Source organism: Mytilus edulis, chromosome 6, assembly GCF_963676685.1.
Source record: "Mytilus edulis chromosome 6, xbMytEdul2.2, whole genome shotgun sequence".
Classification (NCBI taxonomy): Eukaryota; Metazoa; Mollusca; class Bivalvia; order Mytilida; family Mytilidae; genus Mytilus; species Mytilus edulis.
The window spans coordinates 86,599,960-86,612,705 of record NC_092349.1 but is presented as its reverse complement, the minus strand read 5'-3'; the positions used below and the strand labels follow the sequence as shown (position 1 = coordinate 86,612,705).

At 32.9% G+C, this 12,746-nt stretch overlaps 1 protein-coding gene across 2 annotated transcripts; it reads right to left on the bottom strand.

Annotated features, from left to right (window-relative positions):
- On the bottom strand, positions 1-12,746 carry LOC139528770 (uncharacterized). 2 transcript variants are annotated; one of them, XM_071324967.1, is made up of 8 exons: positions 12,649-12,746; positions 11,842-11,976; positions 10,824-10,953; positions 7,498-8,254; positions 5,639-6,730; positions 4,978-5,073; positions 4,337-4,429; positions 1-3,084 (listed from the first exon to the last, which is right to left on the bottom strand). In XM_071324967.1, exons 1-8 carry the CDS (start codon positions 12,704-12,706, stop codon positions 2,524-2,526), a joined length of 2,922 nt encoding a protein of 973 aa, XP_071181068.1. In that variant the 5' UTR covers positions 12,707-12,746; the 3' UTR covers positions 1-2,523. The 2 variants fall into 2 exon arrangements, with proteins under 2 accessions (XP_071181068.1, XP_071181069.1); XM_071324968.1 differs by lacking the exons at positions 10,824-10,953; positions 11,842-11,976; positions 12,649-12,746 and adding an exon at positions 9,214-9,370.

Sequence of the window (12,746 nt, the reverse complement as noted above, 5' to 3'; positions counted from 1 at the left end):
TGGCAATGATTTATTTTTATTCCAATAGATCAATCTAATATTTAAATAAGGTTCAAGATAAGTTGAAAGAACACAATATTGCAAAAATTACAGAATAAAATAGGCAAGGAAAGTATCCGTGAACTTCACATTTATACCCGTTTCTAAGACCAATCCCAACAAATTCTATTTTCGTCAGCAATAATTATTGTATGTACATGCACTACAAATTTTTAAACTAAGAATTTAACCATGACCTCCTTAAACTTGCAGACAGGTGCAAGTATTTATTCCATGTTTCTTGTCTCTCAATTTACAACAATAAAAGTCTAAATGGTACCATAGTGCACAAGAAAACTTCCATTCAAAAAAACTAATTTCTGAAATATTTTTATTTTTATCATGTTTAGTAATTGAAACCTTGACCTTTTATTAAAACAAGCAAAGTAAGTGTAAATTATAGGGTTTGACAGGAATATAAACTGTTGAAAACAATTTTTAACACCTTTACCCCTATTCGCCATCCCCAATAGTCTGGTACAGGGTTTCCGCTGGCAGTCGCCATTTTCGCAATTTGCGAAAAAATAATAATTGTGGCGATTAAAATTCGTCATTGGCGAAAGAAATATATATGACGATTTATTTTCAGCCATCTTGTTTATTTACTTTTTTCGGGTTTCTTTGACTTTACCATGTTTACCGATCAGACAATACTCGGAATTCACCTTGAACTCGTTAAGATTTTGACAGAAAATCAATAATCAGCTGATTGCATTTATAGCTATCGACATCAAAGGCCTAATTAATAAAGGTGTTGATTGTATGATATGACAAAATGATATGGTTAAATGGCTTCTTTCGCATGTCATAAAAGGGATTTATTTACCGCTTTGCGACGCACGTGTTTGAAGCAAAGTTTACGCTTCCTCTCCTTCTTTTGAAAAGAAAATTCTTGTTATGACGAAAAATGTTCAAAAGCTAGAAAGGTCGCTGATTTAAAACTTTATCATTTAACTTTCATATAGATCATTGAGTGGGTACTTCAAAGTCGTTTCAGTAACACACGTGTTTCAAGCATATAGTTTTACTTATTTACGATGGTCTAGAAAAGAAAACTGTCATTATGAAGAAATATATTCAAGTGGTTGTCATGAGAGTAACCCTTCAATGTAATGACTACACCTTACACGAGGGATCAATTCCAAGTGATAAGATTCTTCGTTTTGTTGTAAAAATCACTTCTTGTTTAGCGGAAAGGGGGGGGGGGAAATAAAATTTTATTAGAAAAATATATTTGGAGAAAAAAATAATAAAGTGGCGAAAAATATATTGTTTTGGCTAAAGAGGTGGCGAAAAAAATAATTGACCCAAGGGAAACCCTGGTCTGGTAGCACCTCAGTTAAACCCTAATGCATTGCTATGATTCATGCAAATACATATATATATATATTGTGTCATGGACTTTTAAATCTTGAACCATGATGGCTACATAAAAATTATGAAGCAGAAACAAACTGTAAATCTAAAGGAATATCACAATAGGTTGGTCAAAACATTGCAATAAATATTTTAGTTCCAGCATAAAAGAACAAGAGTGCACACACTGAAATGTCTCGCCTTCTTTACTAATTATTGTTATTATGTTGATATTCCTAAGTATAAAGCTTTAATACAACTGTCACATGAACTTAACATAAACCATGATAGCTAAACAAAGACCAATGAACAATGAAAATGAGGTCAAGATCAGATGAGCCATGCCAGACAGACATGTACAGCTAACAATGCTTCCATACAACAAATATAGTTAACCTATTACTTATAGTTTAAGAAATATAGACCTAAACACAAAAACTTAACACTGTGCAATGAACCGTAAAATTGAGGTCATGGTCAAATTAAACCTGCGGGACTGACATATAGATCATAATATATTTACATACACCAAATATAGTTGACCTTTGGCATAAAATATAAGTTAAAAAGACCAAAACTTAAAAACTTAACTATAACCACTGAACCATGAAAATAAGGTCAAGGTCAGATGACACCTGCCAGTTGGACATGTACACCTTACAGTCCTTCCATACACCAAATATACTAGCCCTATTGCTTATAGTATCTGAGATATGGACTTGACCACCAAAACTTAACCTTGTTCACTGATCTAAGAAATGAGGTTGAGGTCAAGTGAAAACTGTCTGACGGGCATGAGGACCTTGCAAGGTATGCACACACCAAATATAGTTATCCTATTACTTATAATATTAAAGAGAGAATTCAACATTACAAAAATATTGAACTTTTTTTTCAAGTGGTCACTGAACCAAGAAAATGAGGTCAAGGGCATTGGACATGTGACTGACAGAAACTTTGTGACATGAGGCATCTACAATGTATATACAAAGAATGAAGCCTCCTTGTCGTTCACCTTCCAAAATATAAACCTTTTAAATTAGCTTACGCTGCCGCCGTCGTAACCGCCGCCGGATCACTATCCCTATTTCGAGCTTTTTGCAACAAAAGTTGCAGGCTCGACAAAAATCATTGACAAATTGAATGAATTAGTGCAAGTTCATTTTCCTGACGAGTAATTTCTATAATAGCATCATTTAGTTCATCATCAGATTCCTCTTTAGGAATTTTTCCAGATTGATTGACAAATCTGGAAAATAAACCCTGTACTTGTTGTGAGCTCAGCCATTCTTCTGGCAAAAAAAGCCTATTCCCATTTTCATCCCTGACTGCTCTTATTTTTTTGGAAGCCTCTGTTGGAGTATATTTTCGGCCAGTTTGTTCACCTTCCATAAATAAATTAAGTAAATAGTCTTTTACAGCTATGCTAAATCTCTTATTCATTCTTCTTCCTTTCAATGACCATCCTGAATGTAGTGAACATTGTGTTTCAGACTGTGGTGTCTGATCATCAGTTGCTTTTGAAAAAACACTTGTCATTGACTCTTTTATGTTAGTGCATTTACTACTCCAAAAAGTTTTTACTCGATCAGCATGCCTGATCTTATGATTTCCAATGTCCTGGTGAATGTTATATTCATGTAGACTAACAAATGTAAGACCACATTCACCACAAGTATAGTCATCAGTCTGCAAAAGAAAAAAAATTACATTTGTATAAAAGAAGTGAAAAAACAGCAGAATTGAATCACTCTATCATGCATACATGTATACTTTGAACGAATTTGTGGGTATTTAAACTTGAGTAATTTCAATTATCTCCCCTGAAAAAAATCAGACCAGAAATATCCTCCTTCATGCACATCTTCAGGTTGTGTACAACAACTGGGTAAAGTTTCATCAGTTTTATTCTTTTTAGGAGTAATTGCGCTAACAAGACTTGTTGCCATTTATTGCTAGATGTATATTTAACTAAGTAAAGTCAATTATCTCCCTTAAAATAGTTCCAACCTTAAATATTTTCCTTTGTCCACATCCTTAGGTTGTGTACTACAACTGTTTGAAGTTACATCAATACTAAGGAAGAGTTGCACTTATGAGATGTGATGGACAGACAGATGGAGGGACGACAGGGTGATTCCTATATATATCCCTGAAAACTTGTTTATTTGGGGGTATAAAGACACTAACAACACAGGACACTAATAAAACCTAAACAAACATTAGACCTTTGGTTTTCCTGTTTGAATGGTTTTACACTAGTAAGTTTGGGGCCCTTTATAACTTGTTGTTCGGTTTGAGCCAAAGCTTTGTGTTGAAGGCTGTACATTGACCTATAATGGTTTACTTTTTTAAATTGTTATTTGGATGGAGAGTTGTCTCATTGGCACTCACATCACATCTTCTTATATCTATGAACAATATTGTCAAAGTCTAGAAAGATTGGTCCATCCTTAATTTCTTTTGCAAGATGAAAGGATAGTGATGTTAACCACAAAAGAATATACATAGTATTTCTCTAATTTTTGTGCTATTTTCACATTTCCTGACCGGTGTGAGAAAAATATTTCTCCTCACTAGTGAAAAATCTGTTCACGGCAAATGATTAGTCGAAATTTGATTATGACGTCAAAATGTTTTGTTTTCTTCTCCATTTTCCTATTGTGACGTCATGAAAAAAGGCGACCTTGCCTGATGACATCGCATATAAAGAACACAATTTTCTGAAAATCTTTGAAAAAGAACGATAAAAAGCATTAGAGAAACAGATTCCGACACTATAACTCATGTATAACGATATTTCTCCACTCTCGACAGTTAAATTTTATTATTTAAAGGGCTCGGCAAGCCTTACGCTTTAAATAATAAAATTTAACTGTCTCGAGTGAAGAATTATCATAGTACACTTGTTTTAGTGTAAGAATCTATATGTATCTGTTACCTCATTCATCTGTTCATGACTAGCAGCATTTTCCTCTGTGTTCTCATTTATTTCCTCTATATTGTCTTCAACATCTCCTGTTTCATTTCTTTCCTGTAAAAATATACTAATTATAAACACATATTTCCAATATTGTTATCTAAAATTGATATAGGTGACAACAGTTAAGAAAGTAAATTTTACATAACTCAGTTTTAAACATGTAAAATTTACCTTAGTAAGTTAAAGGATCTTTGAGCAAACTTTGGACTTTTAAAGCTTATATATTATTACTTAGTTCAACATTCATGTAAAATGTACATTTGAGGAGTCCAAAAGGGAGATGAACTTAAAACATACAAACTTGCTGCATTTTGTAAAAACCTTTTCTAATTCAGTCTGTTGTTTTCGTGTGTTGGTGTAGTTAATATGTGTTTTTCATTTTTATTTTGTATACGTTATAATAAGGTTGTTGTTTTCCTGGCTTGAAAAAGATTTTTACTGGCCATTTTGGGGTCCTTTACAGCTGATTTGATAAAAATCCTAGCTTACTTTACCTACATTGTGTATTAAATGGAGAGTTGTCTCATTGGCATTCATACCACATCTTCTTATTCAATTATTCATATTGTATCATAAAACTAAGAAAAAAAAATGAAAACCTTTTCATTATTTGTTTCACTGTGCTTCCTCTTAAGGCTCTTTCTTGGTCTTATTTTACTCTTTCCTTTCCTAGTAACTTTTGGCATTTCCAGTATCTACAATATAGTCAAGCAAAAATATTAATAATACAAACAAGTTGTAGTAATTTTAAAGTTATAACATTGTACACTTCTTATTCAATATGAATTCATTAGTGTTCTTTGACAAAAAGGAAAAAAAATTGTGCTTCCTTTTACATCCACTCAAAAATTAGGATCAGGTTTTTTTTCTTTAAAATTCAAATTTTTTTGTGAATTTATTTCAAGGGTAAAAAATAACAGGCATGACAGTGTAATACCATGTTAAACTTGAACATGTTTCTAGAAAAGGAGAAGACCTAGGGCAAAAAATTATAACTATATTTTGTTGTTATACAATTTTTTACTTGGGCCTTTCAATTTACCATCAACCTTGCCAATTGTATAGATTTGATATTAAAAAAAAAGTTATTTACATTTGTACTTGGTTTTTCTATTTATTGGAACATTTTTATTTGTCAAAGGATTAGTTTGGTTAGAAAAACACACTTTGTCAGAATGTTTATTGATTAAAAGGGCTTTTCCTGCATGTCTAAACCTAAAATAATACTATATACTTGGCTTCTTTTAAATTTCTACTGACCTTAAGATTTGTTTCATCTTGTTTTCCATTTGACATCTTCTTCAAATCCCTAGATGAAATGAAGACACCTATGCCAACATCATAAGCTTGCCACATTCTAAGACCTCCAATCTCAAAGCTGAAATTGTTGTACATATTTATGTTTGGTATGGAACATTTTTTCATAGTCTGTGCACTAAAATCAACTTCAGCAACATACACATGTGTGTTCATGATACCACTATAACTTTCAAGGGCTCTTTTCAACTCTTCTGCAGTTGTAATATTGTTCCCTTCATTTCCAAACCGTTTTGCATGTATCTTCATTGGAGCAGTTCTTCTGTCGCAAATATCCTTACCGCTTTGAGCTTCACTGAAATCGTACCGAGAAATGTTTATCCCTGTTCTTTGAGAAATTTCTGGAATAGCAGCCATCAGTGGTCCACAGTGATAACAGGAGGCATTATCACTACGAAGATATACTGTATCTTTAGTTTCATCTTTGCTTTTTATGCAGTTTAATAAGCTCTCAATTATTGAAGCAACAGCATACCATCCTTGGGGGATACTGTCAAACAAATGTACATAACAGTCAGTATTGATTTTCATATCAATACCTCTGGATAATACAACACTTACATGCCAGTTAATTCCCTTTTTACCATAAAAATCAGTTTGCTTTTCACGGTCAAACCATGGAAGAAATTTCATGGCCCAATCCATAACTATAAAAATTTCATTTGGAAGAAGATTCTCAAGAACCAAATGTTTTGCCTGTTCTTGACTGACTGTTCTCAATACATGTTGCTTCCACTGAAACACTTTTTCCTTGCAGCTTTGGAAGTCATGCAGATATTCAGTTTTCATTTCTTCTGATGGAAATGTTCCATCTATAACAATCTGCTCTAGGTCATCAATTACAGAGCTCATATCTGTACACAGTTCACAACATTCGTCATGTGTATGATCACATTTCTCTTGTAAATCTTTTACGTGTGAATCACTAAGAGCATAATGCATGCAATGATCAGCTACTTTTGATGATTTTTCAACATGCCATCTGTAATCGCAAGACAAATACCGCTTTGAAGCTCGTAATCTTCGTTGAATGTCCTGCAAGATAAAAAAAGTATTCATATCATCCCTTATACATGTATAACATGCTTTATATTCATATGAAAATTATACAACTGTAAAATGCATTAGAAATATGGCATGCTGCATGATGAGTAATTGGTGATTACAAACTGACAATTGCACTGTAAAAAAATTACTCTACATTCATACATAGTTTCATCCTTCTATTATTATGTTCAAACAATTACATGTATAAAGTTATGATTTGGGCAAACATGTAATTTTTCCAGAATTTCATATATATGTAGATGTAATCTCATACGAGTTCTTTGATCTTGGAACTGTCCGTGAAGATCGATCATGGACTTTCAAAGCATACCGTATTTAAGTTGTCTTAAATAATTTTTAAAATCCATGTCTAAAAAAAAATACATGCATTTCATGCAAATATTTTTTCAAGCACCTGTCACAGTGAGTACTTATAATTGTTCATTTTTTTTTTAATTGCCATTTCACTTTTTTTTTTTAGAAACAAGATTGTAAATACCTATACATCTGATATTTATATTTTCATTGCAAATTTTGATATTTTTTCCGTATGAGGTTTAAATATTCTTTTAGCGCATTCATAACTGCTAGAAAACTTTGAGAATTGGTCAGCTACTGTCCACATGAAAACAAGTTCTACATAGTAACATTCCTTTATGGTGGGCAAACAAGATATATGGATCTAACTAAGACATATGATAGGACAAATTATAGGTCATCTGTATCCAAAAATATTGAATAAATTATTAAAATACCTTGAAATCATGAACTTCATTTTGAGTAAAATCCTCCATATTGTCTGTCAAACTGATTAGCTTGTCAAAAGATGTTATACCATCTGCTGTTGTATTGTCTAAACCACTAAGGCTTTTACGCTGACTTGCTGAACACTGCTTCAAAATGTTGTACAGGCTTGATCTTCCCAACGGTTCAAAGTTTGATTCTGAACAATATGCTTTGTAAGATGAAATTATTCGACTGCCTATTACTGTTCTAACAACATCAGGTATATGTATTTTTTGTCCAGTAGATAGTTTAAGGATCCTTTCTCCAAATGCAACATCTTGGACATATTGTGGCTGAGATACAAAACTTACAAAATGCTGAACTTTTTCGATGGGAAGTTTGGCAGTCATATTATGGTCTTGATCTAGCAATTCTGTTTCTTTGACCTTTCCATATTTTCTCGCAGCTTCTATCTTGTGTTTTGTCAAACCAGGTATTGCGGTCAATAAAGCCTCTTTAGAATATTTACTTGCAAATAGTGATAAAATTTGACGTTTAAGATATGGAGAATCTGCTTCTTGGTATGCAGCAATCATAGACGGAAGATAATTATCAGGACAATCAAGGTTAACTGTCTTGTTCTTTTGGACAATGCTCTTAAATAAGGTGTCTGACTGGTTTGGGGCAATCAGCTGTAAAGTTCCTAATACCAAGTCATCAGCTTTTTTCAAGTAATAACTTTGTGTTCTTTTTGACGCTGATTCCCAAGGTATTGTAAGCTGAGATCTGAAATATAAGAAGAAACTTATATACATGTAAATAGAGAGATAACAAGCAAAACTAGAGGCACATGAGAGCCAGAATTGCTCACCTGGCTTTAATAAGATTATTAGAACATTTGTATGTATTATCCGTAGGTTCCTATGTTAAACAAAGTTCCCTGCTGGCAGCCATCTTGGATGATGGATTGGCTACAAAAAAGTACAAGTAACTAAGTAACAACCCTTGGTCAGCACCACATTACTAAGTCATTAGGAACATTCATGTCATGTTTGGCTTCAATCGATAAAAAGGTTTTCTAAAAGAAGAAATTTGTATGTATTTCCTATAGGGTCCTAAGTTAAAGTAAGTCCCCCATTGGCAGCCATTTTGGGGGATGAATAAAGCTACAAAGTAACATCACTTGGTCATCATCTCATAAGGATCAATCATACCATGTTTGGTTTCATTCCATTTAGTGGTTTTCTAAAAGATGAAATGTGCATGTATTTCCTGTAGGGTCTTATATGTTAAACTAAGTCCCCTGCTGGTGCCCTTATTGGATGATGGATCGGATAAAAATTAACAACATTTAGTCAGCACCCCATAAGGAACATTCATGCCATGTTTTGTTTCAATCCATTCAGTGGTTCTCTCAAAAGAGACATTTGTATGTAATTCCTATAGGGTCCTAAGTTAAAATAAGTCCCCCGCTGGCAGCCATTTTGGATGATGAACTAAGCTACAAAATCTAAAAAATTGTTTTTAAACATCATTCTTCTGTTATTTTCAGGCATATACTATTGACAACAAGAATGTGTCCAAAGTACACGGATGCCCCACTCGCATTATCATTTTCCATGTTCAATGGACAGTGGAATTGGGTAAAAAAAACTTATTCCGCCTTAAAAGTAAAACGATCAACCACAAGGGAACATGTGTACTAAGTTTCAAGTTGATTGGACTTTAACTTCATCAAAAACTACCTTGACCAAAAACTTTAGGTAGCACTCCACAGTTAGATGTGTAGTTTCGCATTTTGGCCCCTGTGAATTTTTCAAATGTGAGAGCTAGTGTGCAATAAAATTCATTTTTGGATAGCTGAGTATTAAAATAGCCTTTGTATTGGGTTTATATGAACATCAATGTTATGTAATGTATGTAATATAGGCTGTTTTCTGTGTGACAGTCCGTATTTGCATGTCCCTACCATACATTAGTCCGGCAATTATTTTAATGTTTTTTTCCAACTTTTTATCGCACGAACTTTGTGATTGGATTTTACGAAAAAATGAGGCGAAAGACACCCATTTTTTATTTGATCATTAGGAAGATTTAGGGAAACAGTTTCTGAAAAGGTATCACTCAAAGGCATTGAAATTCTAGTTTGATCCAAATTTTGGGGGAAAATGTGACATGTTCACCCCCCTTTTTGCAATATTTATGGGAAATAAATACAGAATGTTGCCATGGATACACATAAAAGGAATTAATTTTCACCCTTTTAACCTTTGAAAATCAAATCTATGGAAGATACTGATTACATACATATGCACATGTACAACACAAACAGTTAGGTTAATATATTAGAAATCTAGGAATAGGAGATGATAAAACATTGTGTGGCTCATTTTTAATTTTATTTTCTAACTGTGGAGTGCTACCTTAACCTGAAACTCACACTTTTAATTTCTATGTTCAGTGGACCATGAAAATGGGGTCAAAAGATTAATTTTGTTTTTAATTAAGAAAGATCATATCACATGGAACATATTAATCTTTTGCATTTTAAATTAATTAATGCCCATTGAAATTGGTAAAAAGATTTGTACCGTTTTATTTTCAATTGAAGATTTCTTGCTGTTGTGCAATACTGTGCTGATGCGCATTACTGAGTTTTGTTTTCAGACCATTTTTGACACCGAACCTCTTGGTAAAATTTCATAAAGATTCATTTATAAATACTTAAGTTATTGTCTAGAAACCAAATGTCTACTGACAATGACACTAACATGATAGATTGCAAGCAATATAATATTACAAATACATTTTTTGTGCAGTCATGTAAAACCAGATGCTCCACAGAGCGCAGCTTTATTTTGACCACAGAGGTTGAACCCTGAATGGTTGGGGCAAGTATGGACACAACATTTAAGCTTGATACAGCTCTGAATTCGGATTGTGATTTTAAATAGTTTACACAACATACAATGTAGGTTTCTGACACAGAGTGCATGTGGTCGAAGAACTTCAACTTAAAAAACTTAAAAATCTTTAATTGGACATTTTCCTTTTATGGTCCAATATCCAAAATCTAAATACATTGTTAGATTCAGCATATCATAGAACCCTAAGAATTTAATTTTTGATGAAATCAAATAATGTTCAATTTAAACCTTTTTGGCCCCTTATTTCTACATGTACACTGTTGGGACCAAAACACCCAAAATCAATCCCAACCTTCCTTTTCATAGATTTTTATTTTCTTTTACTAAAGTTAGAATGCGAAAACCAAATGTCTTCAGAAGACAACCACTACGACGACGCCAACCTGATACCAATGTACGACCAAAAAATTTTCAAAAAATAACATTACCTCAATAGTGGAAAAGAGCCATCAGAAACAAGTTTGATAACAGCATTGACTTTCTCTAAGCCAGACATTTCAGGTTCCCATTCTTCATGGCTGCTCACCGTGGCAGTACTTTGAGTTGGAAAGAAATAAGCTGAAAATAAATACATGTATATGAATATTTTATTCTGTTGGGTATTTTACCAGTTATTTCTTCAATAAATATTAATCAGGGGCGGATTCATTTTAAAAAGGGGGTTCCCAACCAAGGACAAAGGGGGAGAGGGGGTTCCAACTATATGTCCCCATTTAAATGCATTGATCGCCCCAAAAAAGGGGGGTTCCAACCCCAACAACCCTCCCCCTGGATCCTCCAATATTAATAGAGGCTCTATAAAGCCTGAATTGCGTACCTGGAAAAATTAGAAATCTCATGACCCTTTCATTTACCCAAGAGTGAAACAAAAAGTTTTTAATTATCTGTTATGATTTACACTGCAAATTAATGAAATTATATAATTAGCTAGAAATTGCAAAAAAGTATTTTTTTTCCTTTTTTAAAGACAACAGCTCTTATACATACCGGTAGATTAATATACATGGTCTTTTCCATATTGGCCATGGTATCATTCAGTGACCCCCACAACACCCCGAGACTTTAGTTGAGTGCCAATATAGGTCGAGGGATGATACCCAGGCTGTTATGGAAAAGGCCATGTATTACATGTAATCGCTTTATCATATAATTCCGATAAATTGTTTCAATAGTGTTTTTGTGAGTAATTCAGTGAAGAGAGGTAACAATTTAAAATCAGAGAGATATTTAAAAAAAAATGTTGACTAAAAATAACAATAACAGATTCTTTTTTAAACAATTTGGTAGCCCTTTAAAGGACTGTTTGGTCTCTTGGAATTTTCATCTCCGGGAAATGTATCATACTGTGCTATTTGGACCATAATCATTTATTCATTGTGTCCCCAAACTTTCTCATTAACAAGCTTTTTGGTTTTCTGTATTACAAAATGTACTTAATTTACTTACATGCACAATCAGAAGTCTGACTGCAGCTGGCAAGGGTGAAATGTTCCTCTTTTTCTGTGGCATATTCATAATTTTTGGTACTTGTATTGTTGTTGCAAGAATCATCTTTATCATCTTCGAATTCATGGTAAATATCTGTTGAAAATATATATATATAATATATAGTTTAAATTTAAAATTAAAAATCAAGAAAAAGCCTGGCATTAAAATTATTCATGAAGAAAGTGAATGATAAAAAATTTTCTTAAAAAACACCAAAACAATTCATAAAATAAAAGTATCATGCTGCAGATATTAAACATGTTAAAAAAATAAGTGAAAGGAGCATTAGCAAAGCGTGGCCAAAATTTAATCTAATAATTCAAAATTTATTGTAGAGTTAATAACTTCTAGTCCAAACTTTAAATTCAGATTAAAAATCTTATCATCATTAGGGACGTGTGCACTATGTTTTAAATTAGTGAGACTTTTACTTCATAACAAACTTCCTTTACTAAATAATTCAAACTTATCCGGGATAGGCGGACAAACTGACAGACGGATGCAAGAACCAGAAAATATAGATCTATGATAACGCAGCTTTGCTTTTTGTATTTCAAGATTTGAACTTCGAGTTGACTTCAATTTCGAATCTAAGTTTTACGTAAGATTGCATAAATTTACAGATCCACTGAATACTAGAAATTATGGCATAGACCATAAGCTTTTCTTAAAGCTTTTCATAAATTTACAGGTTCACTATATATGTTCACTGGATAACTGAAATTATATACATGTAGAGTAGACAACAATTTATATAAATCATACCTAAATTTGCAAGTTCTATTGATTCTGTATCATCACCACATGAAGTTGTCCTGTACATTTGACTCCTTGTAGAAATCACATGAGGGTGAGAGGTTCTA